Below are 17,741 nucleotides of genomic sequence, written 5' to 3' on the forward strand. Positions count from 1 at the left end.
AGAGGAAGTGTCAGGGGAAGGGTCTGGGGAAGGGTCCGGGGCAGGGGAAGAGTCCGGGGAAGTGTCAGGGGCAGGGGAAGAGTCCGGGGAAGTGTCATGGGCAGGGGAAGAGTCCGGGGAAGTGTCAGTGGCAGGGGAAGAGTCCGGGGAAGTGTCAGGGGAAGAGTCCGGGGAAGAGTCCAGGGAAATGTCAGGGGAAGAGTCCGGGGAAGAGTCTGGGGAAGTGTCAGGGGCAGGGGAAGAGTCCGGGGAAGAGTCAGGGGCAGGGGAAGAGTCTGGGGAAGTGTCAGGGGCAGGGGAAGTGTCAGGGGCAGGGGAAGTGTCAGGGGCAGGGGAAGAGTCCGGGGAAGTGTCAGGGGCAGGGGAAGAGGCCGGGGAAGTGTCAGGGGCAGGGGAAGAGGCCGGGGAAGTGTCAGGGTCTGGGTCAGGGGAAGTGTCAGGGGAAGAGTCAGGGGAAGAGTCCGGGGCAGGGGAAGAGTCTGGGTCTGGGTCAGGGGAAGAGTCAGGGGAAGAGTCAGGGTCTGGGTCAGGGGAAGAGTCAGGGGAAGGGTCAGGGGAAGAGTCAGGGTCTGGGGAAGAGTCAGGGTCTGGGTCAGGGGAAGAGTCATGGGAAGAGTCAGGGGAAGTGTCCGGGGAAGAGTCAGGGGAAGTGTCCGGGTAAGTGTCCGGGGAAGGGTCTGGGTCAGAGGAAGTGTCAGGGGAAGGGTCTGGGTCAGAGGAAGAGTCAGGGGAAGGGTCTGGGTCAGGGGAAGAGTCAGGGGAAGGGTCAGGGGAAGAGTCAGGGGAAGGATCTAGGTCAGAGGAAGAGTCAGGGGAAGGGTCAGGGGAAGGGTCAGGGGAAGGGTCAGGGGAAGGGTCTAGGTCAGAGGAAGAGTCAGGGGAAGGGTCTAGGTCAGAGGAAGAGTCAGGGGAAGGGTCTGGGTCAGGGGAAGAGTCAGGGGAAGGGTCTAGGTCAGAGGAAGAGTGAGGGGAAGGGTCAGGGGAAGAGTCAGGGGAGGGGTCTAAGTCAGAGGAAGAGTCAGGGGAAGGGTCTAGGTCAGAGGAAGAGTCAGGGGAAGGGTCAGGGGAAGAGTCAGGGGAAGAGTCAGGGGAAGGGTCTAAGTCAGAGGAAGAGTCAGGGGAAGGGTCTAGGTCAGAGGAAGAGTCAGGGGAAGGGTCTAGGTCAGAGGAAGAGTCTAGGTCAGAGGAAGAGTCAGGGGAAGGGTCAGGGGAAGAGTCAGGGGAAGGGTCTAGGTCAGAGGAAGAGTCAGGGGAAGGGTCTAGGTCAGAGGAAGGGTCTGGGCCAGGGGAAGAGTCAGGGGAAGGGTCTAGGTCAGAGGAAGAGTCAGGGGAAGGGTCAGGGGAAGGGTCTGGGCAAGGGGAAGAGTCAGGGGAAGGGTCTAGGTCAGAGAAAGAGTCTGGGTCTGGGGAAGAGTCTGGGTCTGGGTCAGGGGAAGAGTCAGGGTCTGGGTCAGGGGAAGAGTCAGGGGAAGGGTCAGGGGAAGAGTCAGGGTCTGGGTCAGGGGAAGAGTCAGGGTCTGGGGAAGAGTCTGGGTCTGGGTCAGGGGAAGAGTCAGGGGAAGAGTCAGGGTCTGGGTCAGGGGAAGAGTCAGGGGAAGGGTCAGGGGAAGGGTCAGGGGAAGTGTCCGGGGAAGGGTCCGGGGAAGGGTCTGGGTCAGAGGAAGTGTCAGGGGAAGGGTCAGGGTCCGGGTCAGGGTCTGGGTCTGGGTCAGGGGAAGCGTCAGGGGAAGAGTCAGGGGAAGTGTCCGGGGAAGAGTCCGGGGAAGGGTCCGGGGAAGGGTCCGGGGCAGGGGAAGAGTCCGGGGAAGTGTCAGGGGCAGGGGAAGAGTCCGGGGAAGTGTCATGGGCAGGGGAAGAGTCCGGGGAAGTGTCAGTGGCAGGGGAAGAGTCCGGGGAAGTGTCAGGGGAAGAGTCCGGGGAAGAGTCCAGGGAAATGTCAGGGGAAGAGTCCGGGGAAGAGTCTGGGGAAGTGTCAGGGGCAGGGGAAGAGTCCGGGGAAGAGTCAGGGGCAGGGGAAGAGTCTGGGGAAGTGTCAGGGGCAGGGGAAGAGGCCGGGGAAGTGTCAGGGGCAGGGGAAGAGGCCGGGGAAGTGTCAGGGGCAGGGGAAGAGGCCGGGGAAGTGTCAGGGTCTGGGTCAGGGGAAGTGTCAGGGGAAGAGTCAGGGGAAGAGTCCGGGGCAGGGGAAGAGTCTGGGTCTGGGTCAGGGGAAGAGTCAGGGTCTGGGTCAGGGGAAGAGTCAGGGGAAGGGTCAGGGGAAGAGTCAGGGTCTGGGTCAGGGGAAGAGTCAGGGTCTGGGTCAGGGGAAGAGTCATGGGAAGAGTCAGGGGAAGTGTCCGGGGAAGAGTCAGGGGAAGTGTCCGGGGAAGTGTCCGGGGAAGGGTCTGGGTCAGAGGAAGTGTCAGGGGAAGGGTCTGGGTCAGAGGAAGAGTCAGGGGAAGGGTCTGGGTCAGGGGAAGAGTCAGGGGAAGGGTCAGGGGAAGAGTCAGGGGAAGGGTCTAGGTCAGAGGAAGAGTCAGGGGAAGGGTCAGGGGAAGGGTCAGGGGAAGGGTCAGGGGAAGGGTCTAGGTCAGAGGAAGAGTCAGGGGAAGGGTCTAGGTCAGAGGAAGAGTCAGGGGAAGGGGCTGGGTCAGGGGAAGAGTCAGGGGAAGGGTCTAGGTCAGAGGAAGAGTGAGGGGAAGGGTCAGGGGAAGAGTCAGGGGAAGGGTCTAAGTCAGAGGAAGAGTCAGGGGAAGGGTCTAGGTCAGAGGAAGAGTCAGGGGAAGGGTCAGGGGAAGAGTCAGGGGAAGAGTCAGGGGAAGGGTCTAAGTCAGAGGAAGAGTCAGGGGAAGGGTCTAGGTCAGAGGAAGAGTCAGGGGAAGGGTCTAGGTCAGAGGAAGAGTCTAGGTCAGAGGAAGAGTCAGGGGAAGGGTCAGGGGAAGGGTCCGGGGAAGGGTCCGGGGCAGGGGAAGAGTCCGGGGAAGTGTCAGGGGCAGGGGAAGAGTCCGGGGAAGTGTCAGTGGCAGGGGAAGAGTCCGGGGAAGTGTCAGGGGAAGAGTCCGGGGAAGAGTCCAGGGAAATGTCAGGGGAAGAGTCCGGGGAAGAGTCTGGGGAAGTGTCAGGGGCAGGGGAAGAGTCCGGGGAAGAGTCAGGGGCAGGGGAAGAGTCTGGGGAAGTGTCAGGGGCAGGGGAAGTGTCAGGGGCAGGGGAAGTGTCAGGGGCAGGGGAAGAGTCCGGGGAAGTGTCAGGGGCAGGGGAAGAGGCCGGGGAAGTGTCAGGGGCAGGGGAAGAGGCCGGGGAAGTGTCAGGGTCTGGGTCAGGGGAAGTGTCAGGGGAAGAGTCAGGGGAAGAGTCCGGGGCAGGGGAAGAGTCTGGGTCTGGGTCAGGGGAAGAGTCAGGGGAAGAGTCAGGGTCTGGGTCAGGGGAAGAGTCAGGGGAAGGGTCAGGGGAAGAGTCAGGGTCTGGGTCAGGGGAAGAGTCAGGGTCTGGGTCAGGGGAAGAGTCATGGGAAGAGTCAGGGGAAGTGTCCGGGGAAGAGTCAGGGGAAGTGTCCGGGGAAGTGTCCGGGGAAGGGTCTGGGTCAGAGGAAGTGTCAGGGGAAGGGTCTGGGTCAGAGGAAGAGTCAGGGGAAGGGTCTGGGTCAGGGGAAGAGTCAGGGGAAGGGTCAGGGGAAGAGTCAGGGGAAGGGTCTAGGTCAGAGGAAGAGTCAGGGGAAGGGTCAGGGGAAGGGTCAGGGGAAGGGTCAGGGGAAGGGTCTAGGTCAGAGGAAGAGTCAGGGGAAGGGTCTAGGTCAGAGGAAGAGTCAGGGGAAGGGGCTGGGTCAGGGGAAGAGTCAGGGGAAGGGTCTAGGTCAGAGGAAGAGTGAGGGGAAGGGTCAGGGGAAGAGTCAGGGGAAGGGTCTAAGTCAGAGGAAGAGTCAGGGGAAGGGTCTAGGTCAGAGGAAGAGTCAGGGGAAGGGTCAGGGGAAGAGTCAGGGGAAGAGTCAGGGGAAGGGTCTAAGTCAGAGGAAGAGTCAGGGGAAGGGTCTAGGTCAGAGGAAGAGTCAGGGGAAGGGTCTAGGTCAGAGGAAGAGTCTAGGTCAGAGGAAGAGTCAGGGGAAGGGTCAGGGGAAGAGTCAGGGGAAGGGTCTAGGTCAGAGGAAGAGTCAGGGGAAGGGTCTAGGTCAGAGGAGGGGTCAGGGGAAGGGTCTGGGCCAGGGGAAGAGTCAGGGGAAGGGTCTAGGTCAGAGGAAGAGTCAGGGGAAGGGTCAGGGGAAGGGTCTGGGCAAGGGGAAGGGTCAGGGGAAGGGTCTAGGTCAGAGGAAGAGTCTGGGTCTGGGGAAGAGTCTGGGTCTGGGTCAGGGGAAGAGTCAGGGTCTGGGTCAGGGGAAGAGTCAGGGGAAGGGTCAGGGGAAGAGTCAGGGTCTGGGTCAGGGGAAGAGTCAGGGTCTGGGTCAGGGGAAGAGTCAGGGGAAGAGTCAGGGGAAGTGTCCGGGGAAGAGTCCGGGGAAGTGTCCGGGGAAGTGTCCGGGGAAGGGTCCGGGGAAGGGTCCGGGGCAGGGGAAGAGTCCGGGGAAGTGTCAGGGGCAGGGGAAGAGTCCGGGGAAGTGTCATGGGCAGGGGAAGAGTCCGGGGAAGTGTCAGGGGTAGGGGAAGAGTCCGGGGAAGTGTCAGGGGAAGAGTCCGGGGAAGAGTCCAGGGAAATGTCAGGGGCAGGGGAAGAGTCAGGGGCAGGGGAAGGGTCAGGGGAAGTGTCAGGGTCCGGGGAAGAGTCAGGGGAAGAGTCAGGGGAAGGGTCTAGGTCAGAGGAAGAGTCAGGGGAAGGGTCTAGGTCAGAGGAAGAGTCAGGGGAAGGGTCAGGGGAAGGGTCAGGGGAAGGGTCTAGGTCAGAGGAAGAGTCAGGGGAAGGGTCTAGGTCAGAGGAAGAGTCAGGGGAAGGGTCAGGAGAAGAGTCAGGGGAAGGGTCTAAGTCAGAGGAAGAATCAGGGGAAGGGTCTAGGTCAGAGGAAGAGTCAGGGGAAGGGTCAGGGGAAGAGTCAGGGGAAGAGTCAGGGGAAGGGTCTAAGTCAGAGGAAGAGTCAGGGGAAGGGTCTAGGTCAGAGGAAGAGTCAGGGGAGGGGTCTAGGTCAGAGGAAGGGTCTAGGTCAGGGGAAGGGTCTAGGTCAGAGGAAGGGTCAGGAGAAGGGTCTGGGCCAGGGGAAGAGTCAGGGGAGGGGTCTAGGTCAGAGGAAGGGTCTAGGTCAGAGGAAGAGTCAGGGGAAGGGTCAGGGGAAGGGTCAGGGGAAGGGTCAGGGGAAGGGTCTAGGTCAGAGGAAGAGTCAGGGGAAGGGTCTAGGTCAGAGGAAGAGTCAGGGGAAGGGTCTGGGTCAGGGGAAGAGTCAGGGGAAGGGTCTAGGTCAGAGGAAGAGTCAGGGGAAGGGTCAGGGGAAGAGTCAGGGGAAGGGTCTAAGTCAGAGGAAGAGTCAGGGGAAGGGTCTAGGTCAGAGGAAGAGTCAGGTGAAGGGTCAGGGGAAGAGTCAGGGGAAGAGTCAGGGGAAGCGTCTAAGTCAGAGGAAGAGTCAGGGGAAGGGTATAGGTCAGAGTAAGAGTCAGGGGAAGGGTCTAGGTCAGAAGAAGAGTCTAGGTCAGAGGAAGAGTCAGGGGAAGGGTCTGAGCCAGGGGAAGAGTCAGGGGAAGGGTCTAGGTCAGAGGAAGAGTCAGGGGAAGGGTCAGGGGAAGGGTCTGGGGAAGGGTCTGGGCAAGGGGAAGAGTCAGGGGAAGGGTCTAGGTCAGAGGAAGAGTCAGGGGAAGGGTCTGGGTCAGGGGAAGAGTCTGGGTCTGGGGAAGAGTCTGGGTCTGGGTCAGGGGAAGAGTCAGGGGAAGAGTCAGGGTCTGGGTCAGGGGAAGAGTCAGGGGAAGGGTCAGGGGAAGGGTCAGGGGAAGAGTCAGGGTCTGGGTCAGGGGAAGAGTCAGGGTCTGGGTCAGGGGAAGAGTCAGGGGAAGGGTCAGGGGAAGAGTCAGGGTCTGGGTCAGGGGAAGAGTCAGGGTCTGGGTCAGGGGAAGAGTCATGGGAAGAGTCAGGGGAAGTGTCCGGGGAAGAGTCAGGGGAAGTGTCCGGGGAAGTGTCCGGGGAAGGGTCTGGGTCAGAGGAAGTGTCAGGGGAAGGGTCAGGGGAAGAGTCAGGGTCTGGGTCAGGGGAAGAGTCAGGGTCTGGGTCAGGGGAAGAGTCAGGGGAAGAGTCAGGGGAAGTGTCCGGGGAAGAGTCAGGGGAAGTGTACGGGGAAGTGTCCGGGGAAGGGTCCGGGGAAGGGTCCGGGGAAGGGTCCGGGGCAGGGGAAGAGTCCGGGGAAGTGTCATGGGCAGGGGAAGAGTCCGGGGAAGTGTCAGGGGCAGGGGAAGAGTCCGGGGAAGTGTCAGGGGAAGAGTCCAGGGAAATGTCAGGGGAAGAGTCCGGGGAAGAGTCCGGGGAAGTGTCAGGGGCAGGGGAAGTGTCAGGGGCAGGGGAAGAGTCCGGGGAAGTGTCAGGGTCAGGGGAAGAGTCAGGGGAAGGGTCAGGGGAAGAGTCAGGGGAAGGGTCTAGGTCAGAGGAAGAGTCAGGGGAAGGGTCAGGGGAAGGGTCTAGGTCAGAGGAAGAGTCAGGGGAAGGGTCAGGGGAAGGGTCAGGGGAAGGGTCTAGGTCAGAGGAAGAGTCAGGGGAAGGGTCTAGGTCAGAGGAAGAGTCAGGGGAAGGGTCAGGAGAAGAGTCAGGGGAAGGGTCTAAGTCAGAGGAAGAGTCAGAGGAAGGGTCTAGGCCAGAGGAAGAGTCAGGGGAAGGGTCAGGGGAAGAGTCAGGGGAAGAGTCAGGGGAAGGGTCTAAGTCAGAGGAAGAGTCAGGGGAAGGGTCTAGGTCAGAGGAAGAGTCAGGGGAGGGGTCTAGGTCAGAGGAAGGGTCTAGGTCAGAGGAAGAGTCAGGGGAAGGGTCAGGGGAAGAGTCAGGGGAAGGGTCTAGGTCAGAGGAAGAGTCAGGGGAAGGGTCTAGGTCAGAGGAAGGGTCAGGGGAAGGGTCTGGGCCAGGGGAAGAGTCAGGGGAGGGGTCTAGGTCAGAGGAAGGGTCTAGGTCAGAGGAAGAGTCAGGGGAAGGGTCAGGGGAAGGGTCAGGGGAAGGGTCTAGGTCAGAGCAAGAGTCAGGGGAAGGGTCTAGGTCAGAGGAAGAGTCAGGGGAAGGGTCTGGGTCAGGGGAAGAGTCAGGGGAAGGGTCTAGGTCAGAGGAAGAGTCAGGGGAAGAGTCAGGGGAAGGGTCTAAGTCAGAGGAAGAGTCAGGGGAAGGGTCTAGGTCAGAGGAAGAGTCAGGGGAAGGGTCAGGGGAAGAGTCAGGGGAAGAGTCAGGGGAAGGGTCTAAGTCAGAGGAAGAGTCAGGGGAAGGGTCTAGGTCAGAGGAAGAGTCAGGGGAAGGGTCTAGGTCAGAGGAAGAGTCTAGGTCAGAGGAAGAGTCAGGGGAAGGGTCTGGGCCAGGGGAAGAGTCAGGGGAAGGGTCTAGGTCAGAGGAAGAGTCAGGGGAAGGGTCAGGGGAAGGGTCTGGGCAAGGGGAAGAGTCAGGGGAAGGGTCTAGGTCAGATGAAGAGTCAGGGGAAGGGTCTGGGTCAGGGGAAGAGTCTGGGTCTGGGGAAGAGTCTGGGTCTGGGTCAGGGGAAGAGTCAGGGGAAGAGTCAGGGTCTGGGTCAGGGGAAGAGTCAGGGGAAGGGTCAGGGGAAGGGTCAGGGGAAGAGTCAGGTGAAGAGTGACTCCTTTATCAGACTGACTAAATGTGTGTGTTGACTGTCTCCTTTACCAGACTGACTAAATGTGTGTGTTGACTGCCTCCTTTATCAGACTGACTAAATGTGTGTGTTGACTGTCTCCTTTATCAGACTGACTAAATGTGTGTGTTGACTGTCTCCTTTATCAGACTGACTAAATGTGTGTGTTGACTGTCTCCTTTATCAGACTGACTAAATGTGTGTTGACTGTCTCCTTTATCAGACTGACTAAATGTGTGTGTTGACTGCCTCCTTTATCAGACTGACTAAATGTGTGTGTTGACTGTCTCCTTTACCAGACTGACTAAATGTGTGTGTTGACTGCCTCCTTTATCAGACTGACTAAATGTGTGTGTTGACTGCCTCCTTTATCAGACTGACTAAATGTGTGTGTTGACTGTCTCCTTTATCAGACTGACTAAATGTGTGTGTTGTCTGTCTCCTTTATCAGACTGACTAAATGTGTGTTGACTGTCTCCTTTATCAGACTGACTAAATGTGTGTGTTGTCTGTCTCCTTTATCAGACTGACTAAATGTGTGTTGACTGCCTCCTTTATCAGACTGACTAAATGTGTGTGATGACTGCCTCCTTTATCAGACTGACTAAATGTGTGTGTTGACTGCCTCCTTTATCAGACTGACTAAATGTGTGTGTTGACTGCCTCCTTTATCAGACTGACTAAATGTGTGTGTTGACTGCCTCCTTTACCAGACTGACTAAATGTGTGTTGACTGCCTCCTTCATCAGACTGACTAAATGTGTGTGTTGACTGTATCCTTTATCAGACTGACTAAATGTGTGTGTTGACTGCCTCCTTTATCAGACTGACTAAATGTGTGTGTTGACTGCCCCCCTCACCAGACTGACTAAATGTGTGTGTTGACTGTCTCCTTTATCAGACTGACTAAATGTGTGTGTTGACTGCCTCCTTTATCAGACTGACTAAATGTGTGTTGACCATCTCCCCTACCTGGCTCTCCAGACACATCTGTCCGGTAACCGTGGCAGCGATGCGTTCCTGTTGCTGCTTCTGTTCCCTCAGCCTGGACTGCTGCTCTCCAAGACTGCTCTCTAGCGCCACCAGCTCATCCTGGTGGAGAATACAGGTACTGCATCAGCCCAGTTCCACTACTGTACACAGTAACAGCTCCTCCTACAGGACAATACGGGTACTGCATCAACCCAGTTCAACTACTGTACACAGTAACAGCTCCTCCTACAGGACAATATGGGTACCGCATCAACCCAGTTCCACTACTGTACACAGTAACAGCTCCTCCTACAGGACAACACAGGTAACGCATCAACCCAGTTCCACTACTGTACACAGTAACAGCTCCCCCTACAGGACAACACAGGTACTGCATCCTCAAATCTCTACTGTACAAACAGCTCCCCCTACAGGACAACACAGGTACTGCATCCTCAAATCTCTACTGTACAAACAGCTCCTCCTACAGGACAACAGGTACAGCATCCTCAAATCTCTAATGTACAAACAGCTCCTCCTACAGGACAACACAGGTACTACATCCTCAAATCTCTACTGTATAAACAGCTCCCCTTATAGGACAATACAGGTACTGCATCCTCAAATCTCTACTGTACAAACAGCTCCTCCTACAGGACAACAGGTACAGCATCCTCAAATCTCTACTGTACAAACAGCTCCTCCTACAGGACAACACAGGTACTACATCCTCAAATCTCTACTGTATAAACAGCTCCCCCTATAGGACAATACAGGAACTACATCCTCAAATCTCCACTGTACAAACAGCCCCCCCTACAGGACAACACAGGTACTGCATCCTCAAATCTCTACTGTACAAAACACAGGTACTACATCCTCAAATCTCTACTGTATAAACAGCTCCCCCTATAGGACAATACAGGTACTATATCCTCAAATCTCTACTGTACAAACAGCTCCCCCTACAGGACAACACAGGTACAGCATCCTCAAATCTCTACTGTACAAACAGCTCCTCCTGCAGGACAACAGGTACAGCATCCTCAAATCTCTAATGTACAAACAGCTCCTCCTACAGGACAACACAGGTACTACATCCTCAAATCTCTACTGTATAAACAGCCCCCCCTATAGGACAATACAGGTACTACATCCTCAAATCTCTACTGTACAAACAGCTCCCCCTACAGGACAACACAGGTACTGCATCCTCAAATCTCTACTGTACAAACAGCTCCTCCTACAGGACAACAGGTACAGCATCCTCAAATCTCTACTGTATAAACAGCTCTTCCTACAGGACAACACAGGTACTACATCCTCAAATCTCTACTGTACAAACAGCTCCCCCTACAGGACAACACAGGTACTACATCCTCAAATCTCTACTGTACAAACAGCTCCAACAACACATCTCAACCACACACAGAGAAACAGACATTTTCCTGTCTATTTCCTGGTCATCTCCATCCCCATGCTCTGTCTTTTCACCACTACATGTAAGCAGTACTTATCTTACCACGTTGATGTCTTCCCACTCGTTGGGTAGAGGAACAGACGCTGGGGCAGGAGGAGCTGGGCTGGGCTCTGTGGGAGGCTGGGGCTCCTCGTCCTCCTCCCTCTCTTCCAAAGGGATAGCTCTGCTACTTAAAGCCTCCTCCTCTTCCTCCTCCTTCTTGGCCACGTCTTCCTGTGCCTTAGCTGGAGTACCGTCCCCAACCTCTATCAGCGAATCATCTGTCTCCTCCTCCTTTAGCTCCTCCCCCTCAGACACGTCAACGAAGCTCTCTGAATCACTGTCCTCCATCTTCACAATCTGTCCATTCCTCTCCTCCCCGGTGTTCTGTCCATTCCTCTCCTCCTGCGATGGAGGTAAAGGCTCAGTCACTAGGCTGCTCCTCCCAGTCTCCTCAACACAGAGAGTCTGACCCAAACTGTCCCCCTGACCCACTGCAGAGTGGAAAGCTCTGTTCCTGTTGTCGATGGCTTGCTCCAACTCCTCTCTGTTCCTCCTCAGAATCTCCTCCACCTCCTCCCTACTCCTCCTGGTGACGGTTTCCTCCTCCATGCTGAGGAGCACCCTGTCCGCAGGAGGAATGGGGAGGCGAAGGGGGAGAGGCGACTGTTGCTCATCCCCCTTCTCCTCCCCAAGCATGTCCTCATTGGTCAGAGTTGTCCTCAGGGGCGTGTCCTTCCCTTCAGTCTCCTCCTCTGAGCTGCTGATGACGAACAATCGGTTCGCAGGACGCTGGGGACTGGGAGGGTGGGGCTTAACAGGAGAATTGCCAATCATGGTGGCGTATTGGGACGGGCCTACGTCCAACTCTTCTCCCGTGGCTCGCTGAATGGCCAGGAGGGTACGAGGAGACACACTGCCAACCCCCTTCTCCTCCTCCTCATCTGAGAAGCTGGTATCCATGGCAGTCTGGATGGCCTTCAGTGTCTGAGGGGAGATGGGTGCTGTATCCCCCAGGCTCGGGTTCGGGTCCTGTTTAGACGATGATGAGGGTCCCTCCTCCAGGCTCTCCTCCTCTGAGATGGGTCTCCAAAGGGGCTCAGGTCTCTCCCCTCCCCCCGTCCTAACCCTCCCTGACAGGGGACCACCCAACCAGGGAGAGGCCGCAGGCTGGATGTCTGGCACCCTCTCACTGCTGTCGGTCTTCTTCGGACCTGAGGGGCACACACACACACAAACACACACACAGGCACACAGACACACAGCCAGACAGACACACAGCCAGACAGACACACAGCCAGACAGACAGACAGACACACAGCCAGACAGACACACAGCCAGACAGACAGACAGACACACAGACACACAGCCAGACAGACACACAGCCAGACAGACAGACAGACAGACAGACACGAGGGGATGAGTTTGAACAGGTCTAATGCGGAGAATCACTCAGTTTGATCGCTGACCCACTTCGACCTCTAACCTTTGATGAGGATGTAGTGGGTGGAGTCTTCTGAGAGGAGGCGTCGTGTCTCCACGCTGTGCCCCTCCCCCTGGTTGTATAGCTCCACCCCCGGGGCGTTCCCAGCACTACGGTTGGACATCTCTCTCTCCACCCCCTCCAGACGCACGTTCAGCTTGTTCCTCTGCAGCAGTCCTGCTAGCTGGTACTGGGAGAAGTCCCCTGACCGCTGGGAGAGGGGGGTTAGGGTGCATGACACACACACACACACAGAGAGAGACAGTGTGTGTGGTACCTCAGGAGGTGTGTGGTACCTCAGGAGGTGTGTGGTACATGGTGTGTGTGGTACCTCAGGAGGTGTGGGGTACATGGTGTGTGTGGTACCTCAGGAGGTGTGTGGTACATGGTGTGTGTGGTACCTCAGGAGGTGTGTGGTACCTCAGGAGGTGTGGGGTACATGGTGTGTGTGGTACCTCAGGAGGTGTGTGGTACATGGTGTGTGTGGTACCTCAGGAGGCGTGGGGTACATGGTGTGTGGTACCTCAGGAGGTGTGTGGTGCATGGTGTGTGGTACCTCAGGAGGTGTGTGGTACATCAGGAGGTGTGGGGTACATGGTGTGTGTGGTACCTCAGGAGGTGTGTGGTACATGGTGTGTGTGGTACCTCAGGAGGTGTGTGGTACCTCAGGAGGTGTGGGGTACATGGTGTGTGGTACCTCAGGAGGTGTGTGGTACATGGTGTGTGGTACCTCAGGAGGTGTGTGGTACATGGTGTGTGTGGTACCTCAGGAGGTGTGTGGTACCTCAGGAGGTGTGGGGTACATGGTGTGTGGTACCTCAGGAGGTGTGTGGTACATGGTGTGTGTGGTACCTCAGGAGGTGTGGGGTACATGGTGTCTGTGGTACCTCAGGAGGTGTGTGGTACCTCAGGAGGTGTGTGGTACATGGTGTGTGTGGTACCTCAGGAGGTGTGTGGTACCTCAGGAGGTGTGGGGTACATGGTGTCTGTGGTACCTCAGGAGGTGTGTGGTACATGGTGTCTGTGGTACCTCAGGAGGTGTGTGGTACCTCAGGAGGTGTGGGGTACATGGTGTGTGTGGTACCTCAGGAGGTGTGTGGTACCTCAGGAGGTGTGTGGTACATGGTGTGTGTGGTACCTCAGGAGGTGTGTGGTACCTCAGGAGGTGTGTGGTACATGGTGTCTGTGGTACCTCAGGAGGTGTGTGGTACCTCAGGAGGTGTGGGGTACATGGTGTGTGTGGTACCTCAGGAGGTGTGTGGTACCTCAGGAGGTGTGTGGTACCTCAGGAGGTGTGTGGTACATGGTGTGTGGGGTACCTCAGGAGGTGTGTGGTACCTCAGGAGGTGTGTGGTACATGGTGTGTGTGGTACCTCAGGAGGTGTATGGTGCATGGTGTGTGTGGTACCTCAGGAGGTGTGTGGTACCTCAGGAGGTGTGTGGTACCTCAGGAGGTGTGGGGTACATGGTGTGTGTGGTACCTCAGGAGGTGTATGGTACATGGTGTGTGTGGTACCTCAGGAGGTGTGTGGTACCTCAGGAGGTGTGTGGTACATGGTGTGTGTGGTACCTCAGGAGGTGTGGGGTACATGGTGTCTGTGGTACCTCAGGAGGTGTGTGGTACCTCAGGAGGTGTGTGGTACATGGTGTGTGTGGTACCTCAGGAGGTGTTGGTACCTCAGGAGGTGTGTGGTACCTCAGGAGGTGTGGGGTACATGGTGTGTGTGGTACCTCAGGAGGTGTGTGGTACCTCAGGAGGTGTGGGGTACATGGTGTGTGGTACCTCAGGAGGTGTGTGGTACATGGTGTGTGTGGTACCTCAGGAGGTGTGGGGTACATGGTGTCTGTGGTACCTCAGGAGGTGTGTGGTACCTCAGGAGGTGTGGGGTACATGGTGTGTGTGGTACCTCAGGAGGTGTGTGGTACCTCAGGAGGTGTGTGGTACATGGTGTGTGTGGTACCTCAGGAGGTGTGGGGTACCTCAGGAGGTGTGTGGTACCTCAGGAGGTGTGGGGTACATGGTGCGTGTGGTACCTCAGGAGGTGTATGGTGCATGGTGTGTGTGGTACCTCAGGAGGTGTGTGGTACCTCAGGAGGTGTGTGGTACCTCAGGAGGTGTGGGGTACATGGTGTGTGTGGTACCTCATGAGGTGTATGGTACATGGTGTGTGTGGTACCTCAGGAGGTGTGTGGTACCTCAGGAGGTGTGTGGTACATGGTGTGTGTGGTACCTCAGGAGGTGTGGGGTACATGGTGTCTGTGGTACCTCAGGAGGTGTGTGGTACCTCAGGAGGTGTGTGGTACATGGTGTGTGTGGTACCTCAGGAGGTGTTGGTACCTCAGCAGGTGTGTGGTACCTCAGGAGGTGTGTGGTACATGGTGTGTGTGGTACCTCAGGAGGTGTGTGGTACCTCAGGAGGTGTGTGGTACCTCAGGAGGTGTGTGGTACCTCAGGAGGTGTGGGGTACATGGTGTGTGTGGTACCTCAGGAGGTGTGTGGTACATGGTGTGTGGTACCTCAGGAGGTGTGTGGTACATGGTGTGTGTGGTACCTCAGGAGGTGTGGGGTACATGGTGTGTGTGGTACCTCAGGAGGTGTGGGGTACATGGTGTGTGTGGTACCTCAGGGGGTGTGTGGTACATGGTGCGTCGTCTCTTGCTGAATTCCTTCATGTCTTTAAGGATCTCATGTTTCACCTCAGGAGGCATGGCAGAAAACTCCTCAGAGTTGATGTCCACAGAGTTAGAGTCTTCATAGAAATCCCCCTGACAGACAGACAGACAGACAGGCAGGAAGGCAGACAGACAGACACATACGCACAGACAGACAGATAGACAGGCAGACAGGCACATACGCACAGACAGACAGACAGACAGGCAGATAGACAGGCAGACAGACAGACAGACACATACGCACAGACAGACAGATAGACAGGCAGACAGGCACATACGCACAGACAGACAGGCACATACGCACAGACAGACAGACAGACAGACAGACAGGCAGACAGACAGACAGACAGACAGAGACAGACAGACAGACAGGCAGGCAGGCAGGCAGGCAGGCAGACAGACAGACAGACAGAGACAGACAGACAGACAGGCAGGCAGGCAGGCAGGCAGGCAGGCAGGCAGGCATACAGACAGACAGACAGACAGGTGTCACAAGGTAGAAAAACTTAATGAAACAAAAAGGAATCCAGTGTTCTTATTGGACAAGACGATAAAGCACCACCCTCTCTGTTTTCTCCTCCATCACATGACGTGGGTGTTGACCTCACCTGGTAGATGTGACGGCTGTCCTCCTCCACCTGCTCCTCCTCGTCTGAGCTGCTCCTCTCTCTCTCCTCCTCCTGGGCTGGCAGGGCAGGCAGCATGAACATGTCCTCCTCTCTCCTCACAGCAGACAGGCTGGGCAGATGATCCTGACTGGAGGAGAATCACAACACAGACCAGACCTCTTTGGTTACAGGCCTATTCACAGACCAGACCTCTATGGTTACAGGCCTATTCACAGACCAGACCTCTATGGTTACAGGCCTATTCACAGACCAGACCTCTATGGTTACAGGCCTATTCACAGACCAGACCTCTATGGTTACAGGCCTATTCACAGACCAGACCTCTATGGTTACAGGCCTATATACAGAACTCTTTGGTTACAGACCTATATACAGACCAGACCTCTATGGTTACAGACCAGACCTCTATGGTTACAGACCAGACCTCTTTGGTTACAGACCAGATCTCTATGGTTACAGGCCTATATACAGAACTCTTTGGTTACAGACCAGACCTCTATGGTTACAGGCCTATATACAGACCAGACCTCTATGGTTACAGACCTATATACAGACCAGACCTCTATGGTTACAGACCTATATACAGACCTTCCTCTCCTCCTCTCCTCACCTCACCTCCTCTCTCCCAGAGCAGCTTTGATGGCTTGTCTCTTCAGGAAGGTCTTGAGGAGTTTGTCATTGGTCTGTTTGGACTCCATAGTCTTCTCCTCCTTTCTCTGTCTTCTGATGGCCTGGAGGGAAGCACAGGGTTAACACACACACACACACACACACACACACACACACACACACACAGACAACATGAACACACACACACACACACAGAGACAGACAGACAACATGAACACACACACACACACACACACAGACAGACAGAATAAACACACACACACACACATACAGACAGAATAAACACACACACACACACATACAGACAGAATAAACACACACACACACACACACAACATGAACACACACACACACACACACACAACATGAACACACACACACACACACACACACACACACACACAGACAGAATAAACACACACACACACACATACAGACAGAATAAACACACACACACACACACAGACAACATGAACACACACACACACACACACACACCAGGGTCTGTTTCTTGATCAGAGGTGCGTCTCCATCGAACACGAAGACAGGTCTGATGCGGAAAAAGAGCAATTTACAGAGACGATGGAACAGGGTGAGGAGGTGGGCGTTCTGGACACTGTTACCCTCCCTGTCTCTCACACCCTTCACAGCCTGGTTCAACCAGATACTGATGTCTGGGAGAGGGACAGGTCAAGGATCTCTACAGACACAGGCAGACAACTAGCTAACGTTATATAATGTTTACATTACTCATCTCATATGTATATACTGAACAGCTATACCATCTACTGCATCTTGATGTAATAAATGTATCACTAGCCACTTTAAACAATGCCACTTTATATAATGTTTACATACCCTACATTACTCATCTCATATGTATATACTGAACAGCTATACCATCTACTGCATCTTTATGTAAAAAATGTATCACTAGCCACTTTAAACAATGCCACTTCATATAATGTTCTCATACCCTACATTACTCATCTCATATGTATATACTGTACTCTATATCATCTACTGTATCCTTATGTAATACATGTATCACTAGCCACTTTAAACTATGCCACTTTGTTTACATACTCATCTCATATGTATATACTGAACAGCTATACCATCTACTGCATCTTGATGTAATACATGTATCACTAGCCACTTTAAACAATGCCACTTTATATAATGTTTACATACCCTACATTACTCATCTCATATGTATATACTGTACTCTATATCATCTACTGCATCTTTATGTAATACATGTATCACTAGCCACTTTAAACTATGCCACTTTGTTTACATACTCATCTCATTTGTACATACTGTACTCGATTCCATCTACTGCATCTTGCCTATGCCGTTCTGTACCATCACTCATTCATATATCTTTATGTACATATTCTTTATCCCCTTACACTGTGTACAAGACAGTAGTTTTGGAATTGTTAGTTAGATTACTGGTTGGTTATTACTGCATTGTCGGAACTATTAACATCTGCTAACCATGTGTATGTGACCAATTTTTAAAAATTATTTTTATTTCACCAGGTAGGTCTAGTTGAGAACAAGTTCTCATTTACAACTGCGACCCTGACCAAGATAAAGCAAAGCAGTGTGAACAGACAACAACACAGAGTTACACATGGGATAATTTGGTTACTGCACAAATTCACTAGACACTAACTCTATGTAAGATGCAGACACATGTTATGACTGGGATGTGCAGTAGGTATGGGTGGGAGATTGAGGGGAAGACGCAGGGGAACCACTACTTTAAAAAAGTCAAGAACAAGGAGAGCGAGAGAAAGAGTTTAAGAGAGCGATAGGTGGGGGGACTCCTTGTGGTGTTTCGGGAAGGATACCGACAGCCAGGATCTTGCCCTCGAGTGTCTCGGGGTTGATGGGCTTCCCGGTGGTCTCAAGCAGCTTCCACAGCCCGTGTACCCCCATTGCTCTCCGAGTGACAGCCTAGACAACATCAAGACCAAAATAAGACTATAGCAAATCGCCCATATCGTAGAAGCTATTTGAAAAGCTCGATTCAAATACACACACGTGGATATCAAACTCACCTGTACTAAAGGACAATAGTTTAACCAGAATTGATTATCTTCGGTACATTTAAAAAAAAAAGTTGTCTTCTGTGGGTGTAACAATATTTTATTTCCTACGGTGGAACACAGTAGT

The 17,741-nt window shown here is 54.6% G+C and overlaps 1 protein-coding gene across 3 annotated transcripts in view; it reads right to left on the reverse strand.

Moving 5' to 3' along the window:
• The window catches only part of LOC110495346 (ERCC excision repair 5, endonuclease), a 61,422-nt gene extending 43,684 nt beyond the window's left edge, over positions 1-17,738 (reverse strand). Inside the window, exons 1-9 of one of the 3 annotated variants that reach the window (XM_090206996.1) lie at positions 17,627-17,738; positions 17,417-17,522; positions 16,053-16,228; positions 15,540-15,655; positions 14,904-15,051; positions 14,245-14,388; positions 11,626-11,833; positions 10,203-11,353; positions 8,681-8,800 (exon numbers count right to left, since the gene is read on the reverse strand). In XM_090206996.1, the coding sequence (XP_090063122.1) occupies positions 8,681-8,800; positions 10,203-11,353; positions 11,626-11,833; positions 14,245-14,388; positions 14,904-15,051; positions 15,540-15,655; positions 16,053-16,228; positions 17,417-17,504 (2,151 nt within the window). In that variant the 5' untranslated portion in view covers positions 17,505-17,522; positions 17,627-17,738. Of the gene's footprint in view, positions 1-8,680; positions 8,801-10,202; positions 11,354-11,625; positions 11,834-14,244; positions 14,389-14,903; positions 15,328-15,484; positions 15,656-16,052; positions 16,229-17,416; positions 17,523-17,626 lie in introns of those variants that run through there. The other 2 variants (XM_090206994.1, XM_090206995.1) reach the window with 2 other exon arrangements.
• Between the last annotated feature and the right edge of the window lie 3 nt (positions 17,739-17,741).

This window comes from Oncorhynchus mykiss, chromosome 18, assembly GCF_057628025.1.
Source record: "Oncorhynchus mykiss isolate SJ-2025 chromosome 18, ASM5762802v1, whole genome shotgun sequence".
Lineage (NCBI taxonomy): Eukaryota > Metazoa > Chordata > Actinopteri > Salmoniformes > Salmonidae > Oncorhynchus > Oncorhynchus mykiss.